The 22,408-nt window shown below is 31.7% G+C and overlaps 1 protein-coding gene across 3 annotated transcripts in view; it reads right to left on the reverse strand.

The window, feature by feature from the left end:
• The window catches only part of LOC142227185 (ATP-binding cassette sub-family G member 1-like), a 126,676-nt gene that overhangs the window by 9,946 nt on the left and 94,322 nt on the right, over nucleotides 1-22,408 (reverse strand). For all 3 annotated transcript variants that reach the window (XM_075297589.1, XM_075297590.1, XM_075297588.1), the window contains exons 7-8: nucleotides 19,928-20,295; nucleotides 4,515-4,683 (exon numbers count right to left, since the gene is read on the reverse strand). In XM_075297589.1, the coding sequence (XP_075153704.1) occupies nucleotides 4,515-4,683; nucleotides 19,928-20,295 (537 nt within the window). The remainder of the gene's footprint in view (nucleotides 1-4,514; nucleotides 4,684-19,927; nucleotides 20,296-22,408) is intronic.

Consider the following 22,408-nt stretch of genomic DNA (forward strand, 5'->3'; position numbering starts at 1 on the left):
AAACTGCATGACATTAGAGAACCTTTCCTCGTGACTGACACCTACTGACACAGTTTCACTTCACAGTTTCGTTCTCTTGTATTTTCCTACTCTCTGGAGTCATTGAAGATAAAATACAAGATACAAATCTATACACGCCCAACTATTCATGTTTCAGATCATTTGAAGACATTTTCATATGCTTCACTAGAAACCTGGCTGGGGAAGAAGACTCAATTTGGATCTTATATGCGAAATTTCTTAACACCTTAGACGACCCTATAAAAAACACAAATGTTCACACATTCCAAGGAGAATGTTTAGAAGTAGTATAGGTAAGAGTATGTAAACACAATTTATTTATTTTTTTCTATAGATTAAATAATCCTTACAGACTATTTATATAAATACATATATACAAATAACATTATGCATTTAAAAATATAATTATTTTACGCTTAAGTGTAGTATGATTTTCAGATAGGTCCAGTAATAACAAGTTCGTATTGAATTGAAAGAACAGGCGATGTATTGGGTAATTATTCTCATAGTTTGACCGAGTAAAAGAGAACATCAGAAGCTGATAGTTACGTGACGGCCTCAGAGGAACATTCACAAGGATCTGATTCAAAATATAGACGCAATCCGTGCGTCCGTGAATAACATTAGACAAGAAACTATTATTTAGTATTGTACGGCAACTCTTTAACGTTGGGAGTTTGATTATATTCAGCCTGTATTCATTACTAGGAAGGTTACTAGAATTCCATCCATATCTACGAAGACGGAACAAAAGAAATTGTTTCTGAACCGATTCTATTGAATTGGAGTGTATCACATAAACAGGATCCCAAATTACAGATGCATACACCCAGAGAAATGATTGGTTGGAATTCGATTACGACACCAGTTTGATAGTGAAAACCCACAATTTTTAATTGTGTGGAATAATTATTAGTTATATCTCTTGTTTGATAGTTTATATAATCAATATATCGGCGGTGTGACCAAAAGTTGGTACACACGACCAAATATTGGTCGTTATTTATACATTGAAGTATCTAACCATTTCAATTTATTCCACCCTGTTGTGATAACTGACTTGTTTTGCCAATATGTCACCAAACCCAACTGAAAGTCCGCCCAGTCAATAAGTTGGTTGTGTTAACTAATTATATGGTTATAAAGAGAATATGTTGCTATGGACTACATATAACAGGTTGGCTGATAAGTCCCCGGTCTAACAAAGAAAAACACACTTTTTTTGTCAAAATTCGTTTTTTTTTTTATTCAACATAGTTCACTTTAAGAGCGATACAACGATTATAACGATCTTCCAATTTTTTGATACCATTTTGGTAGTACTCCTTCGGTTTTACCTCAAAATAGGCCTCAGTTTCGGCGATCACCTCTTCATTGCAGCCAAATTTTTTTCCTGCGATGGCAAAAATTCATGAATTGGGCTTCGAATTGCTTCCCCACCCACCGTATTATCCAGTTCTGGCCCCCAACGACTTTTTCTTGTTCTCAGACCTCAAAAGGATGCTCGCAGGGAAAAAATTTGGCTGCAATGAAGAGGTGATCGCCGAAACTGAGGCAAAACCGAAGGAGTACTACCAAAATGTTATCAAAAACTTGGAAGGTCATTATAATCGTTGTATCGCTCTTGAAGGGAACTATGTTGAATAATAAAAGCAAATTTTGACAAAAAAATGTGCTTTTCTTTGTTAGACCGGGGACATATCAGCCAACCTGTTATCAAATGATGACTTAAGAAGAAGATATTTTGAGAACCGTGCACCAAGAACCACAAATGCCGAGGTAAATGATCAATATAAGACATATTAATTTGTAATACAATCAAATAATATAAAATCTGAAATCATTTAAAGGACGTTTTCTTTAATTTTATAATAATTGGCTTTCCGAAAAAACAGATAATTCTTTTAACAAACGAATGAAACCTTATTGGTTGTGATTTCCAATTAGGTTATTGTACCCAAAATTTAGTCATCCAAACAATTTTCTGTATAGTTGTGTCAGACAACAATTGATTGCTCTAACAAATATTGTGATAGTAGATGGGACCAAATAATTTGGTTGGCAAAAAAAATGGTTGGCACAACAAATTTGTTTTCTGTGTGTTTTCTTGTATACAGCGCACAAACAAAATATATAACAGTTTTGTTACAGACGGATCAGAAAACTCCTTGCTCCACCTTTTGATAAAACCATGAGTAAAAAATGACCTATGTTTACATTTCGATATGTTCAGCTCCATCAGATTCACCTTGCACCACTGAAATAATCTGTCTAGATCCCCTTGTAAAATTAGTTGACCAGTATGATCATTACAAAAATGAAAAATTTCAACATCATCTGCGTACATTAAAACGTTACACCGAAATATTGATTCTGGTAAATCATTTATAAACAGGTTGAAAAGAATCGGCTTCTCTGTGGTACTCCCGAATATACAGCAATGTCTCTAGAAAGCATATCACGAAATTTAACTTTCTGTGTTCTACCAGTCAAGTAAGAGCGAAGCCATTTTCAAAACATATCACTGAAACCCATAAACTCCCATTTCCGTAGTAAAAGTTTATGATTCACCTTATCAATTGCTTTACTAAAGTCAGTATAGACAACATCAGTTTGCTTGCGTTCTTTGAATCCATCATTTATAAATGAAGTAAACTCTATTAGGTTAGTTACCGTTGATCTAGATCTTCTAAAGCCATGTTGACAGTTAGATAAAATTGGTGATATTTGAAAACAAAGAACTTCAGTCACAATCTTCTCAAAAAGTTTCGGAATAGCATTCAGTTTGGCTATACCTCTATAATTACAAATAATAATTAAATAATGGTATAATAAAGGATTGTTTCCATAATGTCCGAAAAATTCCTGAACCAAGTAATTTGTTGAATTCGCATAGAGGAAGAGAAAGATTATCAGCACATTGTTTCAAAACAAGCAGGAATACCATCTGGACCTGGAATATTATCATTTTTAAGGCATCGCAAATTTTCATAAACAGTATTGATATTCACTGATTGTATATTGATAAGACAAGATTGCGGTATTGAGTAAGGATATGAATTACATTCATCACAGGGCTTGGTTGAGTAAGTTGATTCAAAAAGTCTGCGAATCGATTGGTAATTCCAGCATCATCATCTGCGACAACAGATCCAAATTTAAGTGACTTAGGAAAAGTTCTATCACTGCGTTTGGAGATAATAAATCCATAAAATCTTTTAGGTTTTCGTTTCAGTTCACTTTTTACATTTGATATGTGCAATTTATAAGATCTTTTATTCTCCAAGTTACAATCAGATCGGGCAACACAATATTTCGCCAAAATCAATAGCATTTCCAGTAATATTTTCTAAATTTTCTATATAAGTTTTCTATATAATTTATTCTTTTGTTTTTAGCCTTTGCTAATTGCTTTGAATTCCAAGGTGTACCAGTCGTTTTTTTAAACGAAATTTTAGGTACTGATTTTTTAATACAGTCATTTAATATAGAATAAGCGACTGTCGATAGACGAACACTTGTATGCATGTATGCTTTGTACACTAAAAAATATATTGTAATAATATGGAAGATTATGCACCTTAAATATTAGGACACGCAATTTACACAATATTAAGGACAACATTCTTTAAAATAATTTAAAATGAAAAGAAAGTTTATAATCATTGCTTCAAAATTATTTTTTCATAAAATTATGGACAATTAAATAAGGATTATTTTCGTTATAGTGAAGAAAAACAGTTTTAAATTAATGAAATCGTCCTTAAATTCATTGAAATACCGAATCATTTAAGATAAAAACGCTTCAAATATACACAGAAAACAAAAAAAATATATATACAGAAAAAAAAATATTTCAATTAAACAATTAATTGATACAATTAAAAATTAATTAATGCTATTAATTTCTGTAATTGATTTTTATTTCAATTAAAAAAATTTTTTTAGAATTCAATTAAAATTTTAATTGGAAAAAATGTGGTGATAGTTTTTTATGGGTAGGCTATGAGTTTGCATCTATTTTTTTTTTAAGTAAGAAAACATTTATCAGTTTAAATTGGGATTTTTAAATAGGCACTTGTTTGTATGTTACGTGAATAGCTTTTTACGAGAGAATGAAAATTCGATAAATAAAGTTAGACAGAAGTCATATTTATTTTACAGAAGTCACATCTTTGGCTCGGAATCAATATCAAAATCTTTAAAGGAAGGTTAAAATCTCTCGAACCAAGTATAATTTTTTGAGTGTACTATTCCAATTTATATAAACCGAATATGAATAAGGAAATTTGAATCCCAACTTCCTATATAAGGTACTGCAAGGCTACAGTAATGCAAACAATCAGTTGACATTTTTGTTTTAATTTTAATTCACAAATAAGTAAATTCTCAAACATAAGTTTTACAAAATTTAATAAAAAGACCTAGTATGTAGAAACGGGTTAGAAAAACAAGTTTTAATTTTTGTTTGACAATGCTAGACAAAAACTTACATGTTAGAACCACAGCCATTTTACCAGTATAGACCAGAAGCAAAGTTGACCCATAGAGATAGACATAGTTGCCCAATACTGTATTGGCCTTATTGCCAACATCTATGTACAAATAGCCAAATATAATGCCAATAACCACATGTGATGCCAAACGAGCTAGCAGTAGAAACTGTAAAGAAATACCAAATAAAAAAAAATATATATAATAAATTTTAGTGAAAGACATATAGAAAAGTTTAGAAGACCATGCATAAATTAATAATAAAGAAGTGATTGCGGTATTAATAAAAAAACGAAATTGATCTAAAAACATATATTGAATCAGTATACATGACAAAAAAATAATATAAGACAATTAAAAAAATAGATTTATATCATAAATATATCTGTCCTGATGCCCAACAGGAGGGATATTGGGTAAAATCTGTAGTTATTATATTATGCTATAACTGAACTTTATGTCCCAATGTCAGTCTTTTTTATCTAACCTCATTTTAAAACTGGCGCCCAACGTGAGTCAAATGTTTAAGTCACTTTAATAACGAATTAATCATTATTAATAATAGTATACTACAACAAGGCTTTAAATCCCTGATATGCAGAATTCCATTTTAAAACTGGAGCCCAATTGGGGTATTTACTCATACTCAAAAAAAAAAAAAAAAACAATTGCCAAAAAAATATGGAAAGAAATGTACAAAAGTTTCAATGTATATACTTTATTAAAAAAAACGTAAGAAACTGAAACAAAAACAAAAAAAAAATATATAGGACTCAAAGTAGCCTGGGAACATAATATAAAGTCTAAACAGATTAAATTGTAACAAGGTCTTGCATTGTAATATCACACCCCAAAAAAACTGGCGCCCAATGTGGGGCATAAACTAAAGTCGATCACATTAATCTGCTAGACTACGAATCTCCAAAATGAGGCCGATATTTTCACACAAACAAACCAAACAATTAATTAATCCAAAATAAGTTTTTAATGAAATGTTTACAATCACAAAAATGATAGAATTGGGCATAAAAACTACTTTAAAATACTTAAAAAATTAATTGATTTCATTAGCAAATTTCTATTGATTCAATTAAAAGTTTAAATGATGTTGATTGTAACACTCAATTAATTTTTTGAATAAAAACGTAACTACACACAAAAAAAAATTTTCTGATTCAATCACGAAATTAATTGATCCAATTAATTTTTAATTGAAATGTCTTCAATCACAGAAACGATAGTATCAATTAAAAAATTAATTGAAGGTCAATTAAAAAGTTAATTGATCCAATTAAAAAATTAATTGATACTATTATTTTTGTGATTGATTTTTGTTTCAATTAAAAATTTTTTTGAATCAATTAAATTTTTAATTGAATATTTTTTAAAACTCAATCAAAATTTTAATTGGAAAAATGTTCGTGAAATTTTGGTGTGTGTATTTTCAATTACTTTTTTAACTGACTTTGTGTTATAAGTTTGATTAAAATTGATTGTTTGAAATACATCTTTATTTAAAATTAAAAAAAAAACTTCATCACTTTTTTTAATTGACTTAGTCTTCCGAGATTGATTAAAAAATTAATTGTATCCATAAATTTTTTAATTAAAAATTTTCAATCATTGATTTAGTTAACTTAATGCTTCTATCTTGATTAAAATGTTAATTGTATTAATTTATTAAATAATAGAAAAAATTTCCAAATTCAATCAACTTATTAGTTGGAAATATTTTTGTGATTTTTTTTCTGTGAATCTAAATAGCGCCCAACATGGAGCATATGCTAAAGTTTATTTGTTATCGGATTGATAATTGATCATCACTGTGGTACTACAAGGACGAAAAAGACTGTTTTTCATATGTTTGGGTGTACAAATTATATGTTTGGAACTCAAATTTTTAAACACAATATTTTTAAGTGCAAGCGTACAATGTTCATAAACTAGCATCACATGTTTGGGACATATATGTTAATATGTTAGAACATATTATATTTGGGACATAAAATGTTTGTAAATATAATATGCTTGGATGCAAACATATATTAATTCAGAAATAGCATATATGTTTTTAGAAAGAGAGACCTAGAGAGTATGCGGCAAGTAAAAGAATGGAAGTAACCAATTGGCACCTTAAGAATATATATACACAAGGAAAATGTCATTAAAATTTTTTCCTACCAGTATATGCCTAAGGTGAAACATAATATGTTTGAACAATACAAACAATATTTTGTTTGGACCAATCGTGAAAATATATATGCTTGAAGCAAAATGTGTTTGGGGTATATGTTACAGAAGCGAGTTTTTTTTGAGTGTGTACATAGGACTGAATACTCTAAGCGCAGAATTGAAGTAAGGACAAATTTAAGACACAATTCTCTTTTAAATTTAAGGTTTGCGTATTTTATTCTAGGAAATAGAGTTTAATTTATTAGTTTTTTCAACTTTGTCTTCATATGCTATATAAGTATTTTAAAAATATGATAACGACATTAAATTTCCAAATTCAGACTTGACTAGAAAGAGAAAACGTGCTTTGCTTCAAGTAAAAAAAGCCATAAAGTGTTGAAAGCCATCTTATATTTTGAAATGCTTTTTTGCTTTTTAGTAAAGATAGAAAAAAAAAAAACAATTTATTGACTTTAAAGATGATTTCATTTGTTGTAAAGAATTTTTCAGAATTATTAAAACCAAGTTGATCTTAGTCAAACAAAATTTTCTTTCATGCTAGGATACCCAATTTTAAGTCGAATCACTTAACTATAAAGGAGAGTATTAAGTTCGAGCGTAGCCGCTAAAATCGTCATTTTTTCACGATTACTTTTCTTTAATAATCCATTTAATAATTCATTTTAAGGAATACAAACTATGTGAAAATTTGCTTGGGCTATTCCCCATCAAGTTATAATAAAATTTGCGAACTTAATAATCACCTTAAGAACAAAACAATTTCATTGAAAAGTTTATAGGCTCTTGACAAGGAAAAAAAATATATGCCCAGAAAAAAAAGTGTCTCGTAAATTTAAGAAGATTTTTACAATAATTTATTACAAGAATTTTTGCAGAATTTTAGTTCATTTTTCGTATCTTCAACGAAAATTAACTACTCGAAAGGAAATTTTACAAATTCTAAGTAGCAATCGTTTAGTTCATGGCCTACAAAATACGATGGAAATTTCCTTAAGAAAATTCTTAACTGGTAGTTAAAAATTCGTTTGTCATGCTATAAAACTACTTGTGAAATGTAAAGTATTTTCTAAATAATAAGTGCAATTTACTATAAGATTTTTTTGTATGAGAAAATATTTTTTTACGAAAAAAGAACTTGAAAGTGGATAGGAATTTCTTACTGACAATTCCTATAGTTAATAATTGTTGGTAAAAAATTACCCAATGAAATATTTTTAGTTCACATGTAATTAAATTTATAGACATTTTCGTCAAAAATGGTAGATAACATTTCATGAAAATTTTGCAAATTTTAAGTTAAACGTTTCGCGATGAACTAATGCATAGTAGTACAGAGATCTTTATCGGCATAGTGGAATGTGATTAATGTAAAGATGATGTTACTTGAGTTTTGTTGTGTATACATGAGCGTGGGGTTGTTTTTATTTTGGTTCACTTAGTGGTTTGTGTGTGTGTTTGCTATTCTTGGATGGTTTATTGGCTGGATGAGGTGTTGTTTTCAATAAAGACACATGTGTTTTTGTTGTTGTAGGAATGTTTTGGCTTTGCTTGGTTTTGTTTGGCATGCTTCAGTTGTACAGTTGGCGTTGGCGTGGGTTTTTGCATCTTTTAAGCAGGTATGCAACAAGGGAATATAAAGGCATGGAATATTTTGGAATTTTGAGACATATATTGGTGTTTGTTTATTAAACCTTTTAAATGAAAGTTATTAATATTTTATCGGTAGTTTCGAGAAAAGTTATTGTTGAAATTGAAAGTGTATTGAAATTTTTATTATTCAATGTAAAAAATTAATATTCAATTCCAGATGAATTTGGAAAATTTTTGTTATATCTCAGCGTATAGTTTAGCCATAAATTGGTAAGTATTGTTTTTTTAATATGGCTTTCTTTTAAAAATAATATTTTTTATGTATATTATTATTTGTTAATTATTTTTTTTTTGGAAACCAGTTTAATGTTTTTCTTTGTTGTAAAAGCAATATTTAATTTCAGAGCAACTCCAGATGGGTTCGAAAATAGAGAATTGGTAAGTTTTCTTTTAAAATTTGGCTTTCTTTCAACTAGAATATTTACGTTTTTATGACCTTTTTATCATCAAAATTATAGGTTTTTAATACCTTATTTTAGTATTTCTTTAATCATTTTTTTTGGAAACCAATGTAATATTTTAATGTAAAAAAACAAATATTTAATTTCAGAATAACCCCTTAAAAATTTGAAAAAAATGTTAGTACTCCTTTGCTTGTAATTTAATAGTGAATTGGTAAGGATTCTTTAACTTTCTTTTATCCAGAATATTTGTTTTTTTATGCATAATATTATTTTTTTCATTAGATTTTTTGGAAACCTATTTAATAATTTTATTTAATGTAAAAAATAAATATTTAATTTCAGAATAGCCCAAAATAAATTTGGACAACTTTTTATATTTCCCCTCAGCGTACAATTTAATAGAGAATTGGTAAGTTTTATATTAAAACTCTGGCTTTCTTTCCACTAGAATATTTATTTTATTATATCCTTCACATCGATAACAACACAGTTTTATGAGTTTATATAGAATACTTCATTATTTCTCTAATTGTTTCAGGTACCAATTCATGAGATACGTTTTCCAAAGAAAAGTTGAATTCCTTACACCATTCGATAAAATGCCCCCAAATATGGTAAGTTACAAGCTAAAATGAAGAATTAAAATTATATTTCATTACATGGTGTTAATTTTTAACAATCTTCATTATTGTTTCCATTTTTTTCCAGCAAGGTATGTGAAAAAATTACCTACGATGAATAAAAAAAGGATAAGTCAAAATGTCCAAACAGCGGGTTCAAATGAACTACTCTCTGTTCCACGTGGTCATAATTTTTATTCACAAAAAACATTGTATTAAGAACTTTCATCATAAATTTTTATAATAAAGTACTTTTGCTTAAAGAAAGTTTAATTTTAATGTATGAACATTTTCATAATTGTAAGACCGTTTGTTGTTCCTTTAATTATTTTATTTCTCTGTACTGTGAAATGATTGATTTATTTATAGTTTAGTCGTCGACATTGTTAAGAGACTGTTAACCAATTTTTATTATCGGGTTTCCCACAAAATAAGCAAGTAAAACAAAATAATACTGACTTTTTAACTTGGTAGGGGTATATAAATCTTATGGTGTTGTAAAAATGAACTAAAATACAATGTTATAGATGAACTAAAATTTAAGAGAATTATAAACTAGACAAGTTGAAAAAAATCTTAAGGGCTAAATCATGGTCAATATTACTACAGTTTAGTTCATTTTGCAATGGAAAAGGGTTCACTGTTTTTTCAGTGTGTGTTTGCCGAGAAAAGAGTATTCTCTCATGTTCTCCGTCCAAAAATAATATTTTACTCTTGAAACAGGTTTGGGGTGATCGTATTCCATATCTGCTATTATATTTTTCATAAATGCAATTGGCAAACATTTCGTTTGATTTTTTGCCTTAATTAGATAAAAATTCTATGTTTGAGCAACTACAAAGCTTGATCTTTTAACATTGTTTTACAGGTTGTTTGTGAATACTTTTCACATGAAATTTTGCTGTTTTAGCAGTTTTTTTTGCTGTGTCTACCATACATTTTTAGCATCTTTTCTTGTCAAGATCTATTATTGTCATGCATAATAACCCTTTTATGGATTCACTCCTTGACACTAACAATTAATATCGGTTCTTTAAAAACACTATGCTACAACTGTGCCTTAAATCCTTGTAAAATAAAGCCCCATACAAAACCTGGCGCCCAACGGATGGCATTAGCTATTTCTTAGTTCTAAAGCTAAACATAATAAATGTACTTGTGTACATTTATTATGTATATTATGGTTAAGCAAATGATGATTATTCAATAACACTTAAAATTGTTATAAAAAAAAACATGTATAGCTTGCTAAAGAATCAATAAACTTCATCAAATGTTGTGGTCTAAGTTTGCAGTTGAAGCTTAAACTAAAGTTACAGCATTGTTTCACGACATGGCATGCCAGTAAACCAAAATTGCAATAGCACAACTCCGTCACGCTTTGGGGGACATAAAGTGTGTGAAGGTTAATTCTAAGATCGTTACTAAACCAATGTTCACTCATTCATTCATGTATGCAATAAAGTTGAAAGAATCAATGCTTTATTCGTTAGAACGAATTTCATGTTCAAATACCGTAACTAGGCACAAAGTCGAGATATTTAATTATAGACTCGTTTTTTTTTTCTAAATTGTCAATAATGATGATGGATGCATATGTGCCGGGATTCTTTTATAGCTTGTGTTTAACAAACAATTTTATTTTTTATTGCTGCTACTATGCACATGGATTTCCCAACTTATTTTTATTGGACTTTGTCACAGATGTATGTATGTAGTTCTAGAAACTGGTTCATGCGTTGAGGAATTAATTATAATATATAAACCTCCTCTATTAATATGCATTTCTATTAATAGGTATTTGCAATTAAAACAAAATGTTAAACACAAATAGGTGTTCTTGATTAAATATTATACCCTTGATCTTATTAAAATTCTGAGTAAATCTCGAAAGGCCCCTCCATCTTTTAAAACCATACACAATTTTGACTAAATAAAGATATACGTTTGAATGTTTTGAAGAAATATATTCAGTGGTTTAGTTGTACCAGTGCCAACTTTGTTGTACCAGTGCCAACTTTTGTTTAGTTGTACCAGTGCCAACTTTTGTTCACGTGTTGATAGATTTGTGTCTCGTTCTATTTTGTAACCCTTTATTATTTTTTTTTTTAAATTTTTTATCATTTGTGTTACATTTAATCAACGAAATTTATACATATATTTAAATGGGAGGTTCTTAATAATACAGCCTATGTAATCTTTATTTTAAAACACGTTTTTTATACCCTCCACCATAAAATGGGAGGTATACTAACATTGTATATTATAGGTAAATATTTTAGGTCGTAGTAGCAATGTCCGTCAATCTTTCTGCTAAAATTACGCTAATGTCCGAAAGAAACAATCTATCGATCTTGCCACAAGTAACTGTTATTGATTGAGGTCAGATGGTATCGAAAATGGACCATATCGGTCCACTTTTTGGTATATATATTTCGGGATTGGGCAACTCTAATGTTGCAATCCCACAACTGACAGCTCTATCGTAAAGTTTGATATTTTTAAGGTTATACGTTCTCAGAACGTTTTGATATGCGAGTGCTATTTGTTTTGTTTACAGTAGAGTTCTGAATTATAATTCATTTAAGTGATCACTCTTTTTAGTTCCGTTCCGCAATAGATACTAGTTCCTTTTTCAATTTCGTTTCCCATATCAGTGCCCCTCATTTTCTGCTTAGACCCAGCAAAAAAAGCATCGCCAAAAAAGTAATGAAAATGTTCTTTTTGTATCCGAAAGTGTTAAATTCATCGCTTCTTGTCATAGGACGGAATTCCTACCTTTCAACAGCCGTTGCACTGAATTTGCATCACTTCTTTAGGTGTGATCCGAATTCAATGTTTTGGATTTAAATTAAAAAATTCTGTGATATTTTGTCAAATAAATAATAATTTTTAATGGATTCTAACGCTTGTCGGAAACGTTTTACCTGAAACATTTTCAAAAATGCACAATTATTTCAGATTGGATTTAGCATTTTTTTCGATAAAATTTAAATGATTTGTACCATTTCATGAATTCTTAGTCTGTTTTTAACCTATTTGAAGCAAAAAAGTTAAAATTACCCATTAAAGTATGAAAAAAAAACAAGTTATAAAAAATTGAATTAAAAGAACTTCTTGGGTAGTTAAAATAAAGAACATCATTGGGAGTGCATCTTCTGGAAGTGCTTGTAAAGTTGTGCCTTTGGATGAACTTCCAAATTTTTTTGCTGGGGAGTTTATAAACTAAAGAAAGGTCTTCATAAAGCGTAATAAACAAATCTATAAATCATTTCACAAGCCATGGAAACCTATTGGGAGTTTTTTTCTGGCAGAAATGTCCATTAGGATTGCAAAAAAATTTTACGAGAGCACAGTATTATGCTCAAAAAGAAAATGAACTTTGGAACTAAAAGATCGAAAGAGTTGGAACTAGTTTCCCCAGTTCCTTAAAATCATTAGTTCCAATTAACTAGTTCCATCCAGAACTATACAACAGCAACTTAGAAGATTCATCTTGCCCACAAAATGGAATTAAATCGAGAATATTTTCTTGCGATTATTTTTTACAAATTTCGACGTGGATTAAATCAACAACAGTGCATCATTGAACTAAGTTCAATTTTTGGCGATGTAGTTCCGTAAACCGAGTTCGTAGTTCACTCCAAGACAAATTTCTTGAAGGTCGTCCAAATCAATTGTTGGTCCGGAAAGCATTGATGCTGTGCGCTAACTGATATTGCAAGATCGTCATGTTACCTATCGTGAGATAGAGACAACCCTCTAACAAGCATTGAAAAAATGGTCTACATCGGTTCATAATTATATATAGCTCCAATATAAACCGATCCCGAGATTTCACTTCCGGAGCCTTTTGGAGTAGTAAATTTTTCCAACTTATTCTTTAAAGTCGCTCACAAAGTTCAAAACATCCGTCTACCTTAAAGTTGATTCACTAACAGAAAAAAATGTGTTTCACAATCGTGAACGGAAGGTGACAAAATGAAACGGAAACGTTCACAAAAAATCAAAACGAAATGTTCACGATTTCATGAACGGCACTCATTTTTCTTCCATGAAGTCTTAAAATAATCGTTAGACGTTGTTATGGCAACTCCACCGTTGGCAGAGAGAATAAAAATACAAGAGAACGAAAAGCGCTCTTCTACAAAAACAACAAATGCCAACCATATAGATGTCGCACAATGCCTGCAGCTTTGGTATTACCAACGTTGCGGTCGAGGCGCTGTTTTGATAAATCCTTTATAAAGGCATCGGCAGTTATAATTTCAAATTGTCTGTCAAAAAAATTAATAGAATGAAAAGATTTATATAAAAGAACATTTGTTATTACAAAGTAGGTTCTAAATTCTATTATCCTTACTTTTCGTAAAGCCGACAGAGAATTGAACTGGGTGACGCCGACGCAAACTGTATGATATTTGAGAGAAGCGCCGACAAAAACTGCATGATATTAGAGAAATTTTGCCAACTACTGACGCAGTTTCGCTTCACTTTTTCGTCCTCTTGTATTTTTATTCTCTCTGCCGGTGGTACAATTAGGCTTGCCAGATTGCCGGGATTCGCCTAGATTGCTCCGGAATTTCGTCTCCAGGAAGTGTCCCGAATCTTTCACAAAATTTGCCGCAAATACCAGAATTTCAATTACTCAAGGCATATGTTTTAATTTTTTCTTAAGGTTGAGTTATATACCATGCGTCGGTTGATTGAAGAGTTGAATTTTCTCTTTGAATGCAACCGTTTTGTTAGAGTGATTCAAACTGAAAAATATCAACCCTTCCATCAATGCACGGATTAACGCGTGCTATGTAACTCAACCTTTAGAAAGAAAACGATTTGAAATTAAATCGCTTTTTGGTTTTGGATTTTCATACCTTTTAAATAAACATTTGCTCTCAGATTTTGTACCCTTTCATTCAATCTCATCATTATGAGAAACACAAATAAGTATTTAATTTTATTTCAAATTCACGCTTTTCTGTGAAGTGCATTTTTACAAATTATAAGTCAAGTCTATACTCCCTGCCAACATTATCACTACCATAGGCTCTTTAGGAGCCACCGTGGTGCAATGGTTAGCATGCCCGCCTTGCATACACAGGGTCGTGGGTTCAAACCCAGTTTCGACCAAACACCAAAAAGTTTTTCAGCGGTGGATTATCCCACCGCAGTAATGCTGGTGACATTTCTGAGGGTTTCATAGAATCGAGCAGCACTCAGTGATAAGAGAGAAGTTCACCACTATGGTATCTCAATGGACTGAATAGTCTAAGTGAGCCGGGCTGCCACTATACCTAACCTAACCTAGACTCTTTAGTGACACAAAATTATCTCCAACTCTGTGCGAAATATACCCAAACCATGTCCATGGCGATATCGAAATTCCCAGTATCGAAAGGCACTATAAAAGCAGCAACGATTGTCGTCTCAAAGCTTCAGTTTGTTTGCCAAAACCGAAAGTAATATACCAGTAAATGTGAGTTTGATATAATATCATGGGAATTTCAAAGTCTGCAGATAATGACGACTACGCCATGGCAAATTATTCATTCCAGGTACCCAGCACAAATTATAAGTGAGAACCCTAAGCTCTCTATGACAGCTGCTGACTACCTCAGACCATATGTCTGCATTTCCCAAGGCCTTTATAGCTGCTTGACTGTCGACAAAGAAGCTGGTATAATAATGGCCTCATCAACAGCGACTCATAGCGACAATGACCTCATCGACGAGTGCTTTAGCCGAAATTTCATCCTGGAAGATACTTCAAACGCCATGTAACTTATATCTAGTTTGGTAGTCAGTTGAAATTTGACTCTCTAACTGCCATGCAAAACTTTATTACACAGAACAAAAATAGCTCATAAATTATGACAAGTTTTGAGCTTTAGTTTATCGCACTTCTACCTAGTTAGTCCTAATTTTAAAACTTTTATGAAAATCTCGTAAAACTGTCTTAAGGGTCAAATTATGGTCATTTTTACTACCATTTAAGAAAAACAATCATTAATTTTTATAAAATTAAACTGATTGGTATGAAAACATTTTTGTAATATGTGTAAGTACAAATTTCGTTACTGTCACGACAAACTGACCAAATCTTTGTATTTTCAAACTATATCAGGGTATATCACTTTAAGTAAAATGTTTAAATTTTAAGTTGTGGTATGAACTGCAAAAGAATTCAAAATAATCATTTTTACGAGATTTTCATAAAATTTTTGAAATTTTAACTAATTGCGTAGAAGTGTGATAAACTAAATTCAAGTTCAAAATTTGTTATAAAATACGAGCTACTTTTTCTGTGTACTATCGGTTCATAATTATTTATAGGTTCCTCTAAATAAACCAATCCAGTACTAAAGTATTTAATGTGCCTCTTTTTTATATTTATTTAAAGTATTATTATATTATTATAAAGGGTGGTTAAATTGTAAGGGCCGATGTTGAATGTGAACCACACCTAAACGCCAAGTTTTTTTCCGAATTTTATTTGACATTTCTCTATTTCAGACTTACTTAATTTGAACCATGGACATCGTGAATGGGCAGAATGGTTCCAAGAAATGGCAACAGTGGATGATCAATTTTCGAAAAAAATCATCTTCAGTGATGAGGCACATTTTCACCTCAGTGGATTCGTCAATAAACAGAATTGCCACATTTGGGCGAATGAGAATCCAAGAGTGATTGTCGAAAAACCAATGCACCCACGAAGAGTGACTGTTTGGTGCGGTTTATGGGCTGGCGACATCATCGGGCCGTATTTTTGTCCAAAATGAGGCCGGTCAGACAGTTACTGTGAATGGTGTTCGCTATCGTGAGATGATAACGAACTTTTTATGGCCCGAATTGGAAGATATGGATGTGGACGATATGTGGTTTCAGCAGGACGGTGCCACTTGCCACACAGCTAACGAAACAATGGCTCTTTTGCGCAACAAATTCAATGGCCGTGTTATCTCACGTAATGGCGATGTCAATTGGCCGCCAAGATCATGTGATTTGACACCGTTGGACTTTTTTCTTTGGGGTTATTTGAAAGAAAAGGTGTAAGTCGATAAGCCAACAACAATTTAAGAGCTAAAGGATGAGATAATTCGGCACATTAACGGCATAGAACATCCATTATGCCTCAGCGTCATCGAAAATTTGGACCATCGGATGAAGGTGTGCCACCGAGGTCGCGGCGCCCATTTGGCCGATATTTTGTTCCATACATAATTGAGTAATACCAATATATCATAATAAAATAAAATTACAATAATTTCCTAAACAGTTTGTGTTTTATTCAAAATCAACATCGGTATCACAATGGACTGAATAGTCTAAGTGAGCCTGAATCTTAATTGGGCTGCCACTTTAGCCTTTTAAACATCGGCCCTTGAAATTTTAACCACCCTTATTTCATATCTTATCATTCGAATACTATTTACATAATACTCGTTGAATTTATTCGCTATCATTTTGCTGTCCTTATACTCTATTTGGTTAAATATCACAGTCTCTATTGCACATTTCTCATTTCTTAGTACCAAATCTTCCTTCCACATTTGTTTCTGATATTTCGCTCGCATTTATTTTGTGGTTTATATAATTATTTCTAGTATTTATTATTTTCGCTTTATACATATTTCTTGTTCTTTTATAAATATTGCATGAGGATACTGTATTTTCAAGACATCATCTATCTAGCATAGTAGGACATTCATATCTATTATTTTGCATTTCTAAATCCAATATTGCACATAACTCCTTTCTAAACGTGTTTTTATTGTATTTGAAACATTCCTTTATTATCTTATTGTTCTCTCTATGCATTCATTTTTTTAACATAAACACTAACAGGTTGGCTGATAAGTCCCCGGCCTGACACATAGATGGCGTCGCTAGTATTAAATGCATATTATTTTTATATAGTACCAACCTTCAAATGATTCGTGTCAACATTTGACGTCTGTAAGTCAATTAGTTCGTGTGATAGACCGTCTTTTGTGAAGCAACTTTTGTTATTGTGGAAAAAAAGGAATTTCGTGTTTTGATAAAATACTCTTTTCTGAAGGGAAAAATACGGTGGAAGCAAACACTTGGTTTGATAATGAGTTTCCGGACTCTGCCCCAGGGAAATCAACAATAATTGATTGGTATGCAAAATTCAAGCGTGGTGAAATGAACACGGAGGATGGTGAACGCAGTGGACGCCCGAAAGAGGTGGTTACCGACGAAAACATCAAAAAAATCCACAAAATGATTTTGAATGACCGTAAAATGAAGTTGATCGAGATAGCAGAGGCCATAAAGATATCAAAGGAACGTGTTGGTCATATCATTCATCAATATTGGGATATGCGGAAGCTCTGTGCAAAATGGGTGCCGCGCGAGCTCACATTTGACCAAAAACAACAACGTGTTGATGATTCTGAGCAGTGTTTGCAGCTGTTAACTCGTAATACACCCGAGTTTTTCCGTCGATATGTGACAATGGATGAAACATGGCTCCATCACTACACTCCTGAGTCCAATCGACAGTCGGCTGAGTGGACAGCGTCCGGTGAACCGTCTCCGAAGCGTGGAAAGACTCAAAAGTCCGCTGGCAAAGTAATGGCCTCTGTTTTTTGGGATGCGCATGGAATAATTTTTATCGATTATCTTGAGAAGGGAAAAACCATCAACAGTGACTATTATATGGCGTTATTGGAGCGTTTGAAGGTTGAAATCGTGGCAAAACGGCCCCATATGAAGAAGAAAAAAGTGTTGTTCCACCAAGACAACGCACCGTGCCACAATTCATTGAGAACGATGGCAAAAATTCATGAATTGGGCTTCGAATTGCTTCCCCACCCACCGTATTCTCCAGATCTGGCCCCCAGCGACTTTTTCTTGTTCTCAGACCTCGAAAGGATGCTCGCAGGGAAAAATTTGGCTGCAATGAAGAGGTGATCGCGGAAACTGAGGCCTATTTTGAGGCAAAACCGAAGGAGTACGACCAAAATGGTATCAAAACATTGGAAGGTCGTTATAATCGTTGTATCGCTCTTGAAGGGAACTATGTTGAATAATAAAAACGAATTTTGACAAAAAAAATGGGTTTTTCTTTGTTAAACCGGGGACTTATCAGCCAACCTGTTACATAAGAAGATTTAAAATACCTTGCCATCGACAACTATTACCACAGACCAGTGCTGCCGCTACTACTTCAATCGAAGTATTTTGCTTCATTTTCACAAAATTTACTTCGTCACTCCTTCTTCCAAAAATCTGCTTCACTTTTTGTTCTGCTTCATATCTTAAAATTTTTCCCCATATTACATAATTGTTTTTCCTATTCCTTTAATTACGATGAACATAGCGATTTTAATCATTGAATTATTAACCGATGTGGACCAATTTTTGCATAGTTGTTAGAGACCATATACTTACACCATGTACCAAATTTCAGCTGGATCGGATGAAATTTGCTTCTCGTTTATATGGGGGCTATACGTAAAAGTGGACCGATATGGCCCATTTGCAATACCATCCGACCTACATCAATAACAAGTACTTGTGCCAAGTTTCAAGATGATAGCTTCTTTCGTTCGGAAGTTAGCGTGATTTCAACAGACGGACGGACATGCTCAGATCGACACAGAATTTTACCACGACCCAAAATATATATACTTTATGGGGCCTTAGAGCAATATTTCGATGTGTTACAAACGGAATGACAAAGTTAATATACCCCCATCCTATGGTGGAGGGTATAATAAAATAAATTCTATTGTTTTGTTTTCAAAAATGTATGCTACTTCAATTTTATTCAATCTACTCCACTTTTTTCCAAAATCTACTTCACTCAATTTTTCATTAGCGGCAGCACTGCCACAGACCAAGTAATTCGATTGTAGATGACAGTCTTTTAGTAGAACTTTGTACGCAATACATGGTGGAGGGTACATGAAATTCTGCCTGGTCGAACTTTCGGCCGTATATACTTGTTTTATTTATGACCATTAAAATATATAATACAAACATACTATATGTAAATGGTTCCACATGTCTTGAAAGACTTCAAATAAATTTTGACATAGATTTATGTTAATGTTATTACCATTTGCCAGAATTAATTATAAACTGTGAACATTTAAATATTTATGAAGATGACCTCTGTGGATCATTGTGTCAACAGTGAAGAAGTAGTCACGTTTTTTTTTTCGAAAACTTATTAGAATTATATAAAGCTCACAACAAGGTTATGTCATCTAATGTATTTTATGGGCTAAAGCCAATTATATTATGTACTTGGTTACCATTACATACCCAGTGAACTATAATTGTATGTTAAATGCTCGCGATTTTATAACATTTTGTAGTAAAGCATTCCATTATAACACACCTATTATTTCGCTGAACTGTACCGTAAACAAATTAAATTGTAATCAAAGCAGAAAATTAAAATGAATACCAAAAGGTATTCATTAAAATCTCCATCGTGTTGAGGAAATATTTAAAACTTGGAGAATAAAAAGGCTAAATGTTGTTTTTTTTTTTAATTTTAGTACTTACACTATTACGTCTGGAACATAAAAATATTCGATTCAACAGCAAGAGATATTGCATTAGAAACGAGGCTTTGGTAAATTTTTCGGTGTCAAATGTTAGCTCATCATCATTACATGATTTTTGCTTATCCATTTGATTGTGGTGTTCATCATCGATAGCATGACCATTGGTTATGTCCATGTGACCATCAACAGGCGTGGTTTTAAGGGCCTTCATTTCCTCTAAGGCCAAGTCATCCGTGGCAGGTTTTGCATAATCACAGCTTGAAAATGTGGACTTTTGAGTTTTATCTACTGGGCTATTAAAGCTTTTCGAGAGTTTTTTGTCATTGACGGTGGCAAGATGACAATTTGCCAAGTCACCTTTTTCAACTGCAATAAAAAAGAACACAAATGAAAAATAAAAAGTCTGCAAATATTTAAGTTATTAAATAAATTGTTGGACTATGTATCATATAAAAACATAATGGCAGACCTTACATTAGAGGGTTTGCTAATAAAGTTTTCGCAAAATAGTTTTACGCTTATAATTAAGAAATTTCATTAAGCCATTTAAAAAGAGTTTGCAATTCCATGAGCTAATAAAGTTTTCACAATACATATAAAATATTTAAAATAAGCCATTTTAATTTAATGGTAACCCCTTAGAAGGTTAGGTGGAATGTGCAAAAATTATACTGCAGTAGATTTATTTTTAAACATTAATTGACTACATACACGCTCACAAAAAATCGCTTCTGTAACATATACTCCCAAACATATTTTGCTTCAAGCATATACATTTTTGGGTATTGCCCAAACATTTATATGTTTGATCTCTTCCAATATATAACATGTTTGAAAGCATATTGGTCTAAACAATATATGTTTGGGTAGTCTAAGTTCCACACATTTTGTATTTTTGCATCCAAATTCAATAATGTTGTCTTCCAAAAAACAATATGTTATTATGTGAACATATAATATGTTTGGAAGCATTTTGCACCCAAAAATATTATATTATATTATAAAAAAATTCTCCCAAACAATATTGTGCTCAAAATTTTATTTATTTATTTATATATTTACAATCATAATGAATTATGAAAATAAACAGGTAATATAGGTGCTAACAACATAGGTTTTCGACCTGAATGCTCAAAATTTTGTTTCTGCCCAATTGTATATTCCCCCACATTTTTCTCACTTCCACGAGATTTTTTAGTTCTTAGCACCTTTTTCTGTAATACAAACATTGTAGAAGAAATTATTCAATTGTATGATTTTTTTTTATTTTAATTTTACCTTTTGCCGGACGGGGATTCGAACAGCGGACCACACAGTTTGTAAGGATCAAAGAAGTAGCTGATCAATTGCCCAAGGAAAAATAAAATGTTAATTTTGTAATAACAAGCAACAACCACCAACTTAATTCAATATCGCTCCCTGTTAAATAGCGCTCCAAGCTACTAAACACATATATGTTTATAGGCTATTTCTAAATTAATATATGTTTGCATCCAAGCATATTATATTTAAAAACATTTTATGTCCCAAACATAATATGTTCTAACATATTAACATATATGTCCCAAACATGTTATGCTAGTTTATGAACATTATATGCTTGCACTCAAAAACATTGTGTTTAAAAATTTGTGTTCCAAACATATAATGTTTATAGCCAAACATATGAAAAACAGTCTTTTTCATCCGTGTAGTTTGAAATCATTGAATTATACTATACAGAAAAAAAGTAGCTCGTAATTTGTGATATGTTTTGAACTTCAATTTTGTTAATTGCACTTTTACCTACACTAACGAAAAAGACTGTTTTGGGTGTAGAAAAATTATATGTTTGGAAGTCAAATTTTTAGCACATCATTTTTACGTGCAAGCATATAATGTTCATAAGCTAGCATAACATGTTTGCGACATATATCTTAATATGTTAGAACATATTATGTTTGGGAGATTACATACAATAGTTTTAAGTCAACTGTCCAATAGTTTTAAATGTCATTGTAACAGGTTGGCTGATAAGTCCCCGGTCTGACACATAGATGGCGTCGCTAGTATTAAATGCATATTATTATACCCACCACCATAGAATGGTGACGGGGGTATAATAAGTTTGTCAATTCGCTTGTAACACATCGAAATATCGATTTCCGACTATATAAAGTATATATTTTTGATCAGGGAGAAATTCTAAGACGATATAACGATGTCCGTCTGTCTGTCTGTCTGTCTGTCTGTTGTAATCACGCTACAGTCTTCAATAATGAAGCAATCGTGCTGAAATTTTGCACAAACTCGTCTTTTGTCTGCAGGCAGGTCAAGTTCGAAGATGGGCTATATCGGTCCAGGTTTTGATATAGTCCCCATATAAACCGACCTCCCGATTTGGGGTCTTGGGCTTATAGAAATCGTAGTTTTTATCCAATTTGCCTGAAATTTGAAATCTAGAGGTATTTTATGACCACAAATACGTGTGCCAAAAATG

This window comes from Haematobia irritans, chromosome 2 (genome assembly GCF_050003625.1).
Source record: "Haematobia irritans isolate KBUSLIRL chromosome 2, ASM5000362v1, whole genome shotgun sequence".
NCBI lineage: Eukaryota > Metazoa > Arthropoda > Insecta > Diptera > Muscidae > Haematobia > Haematobia irritans.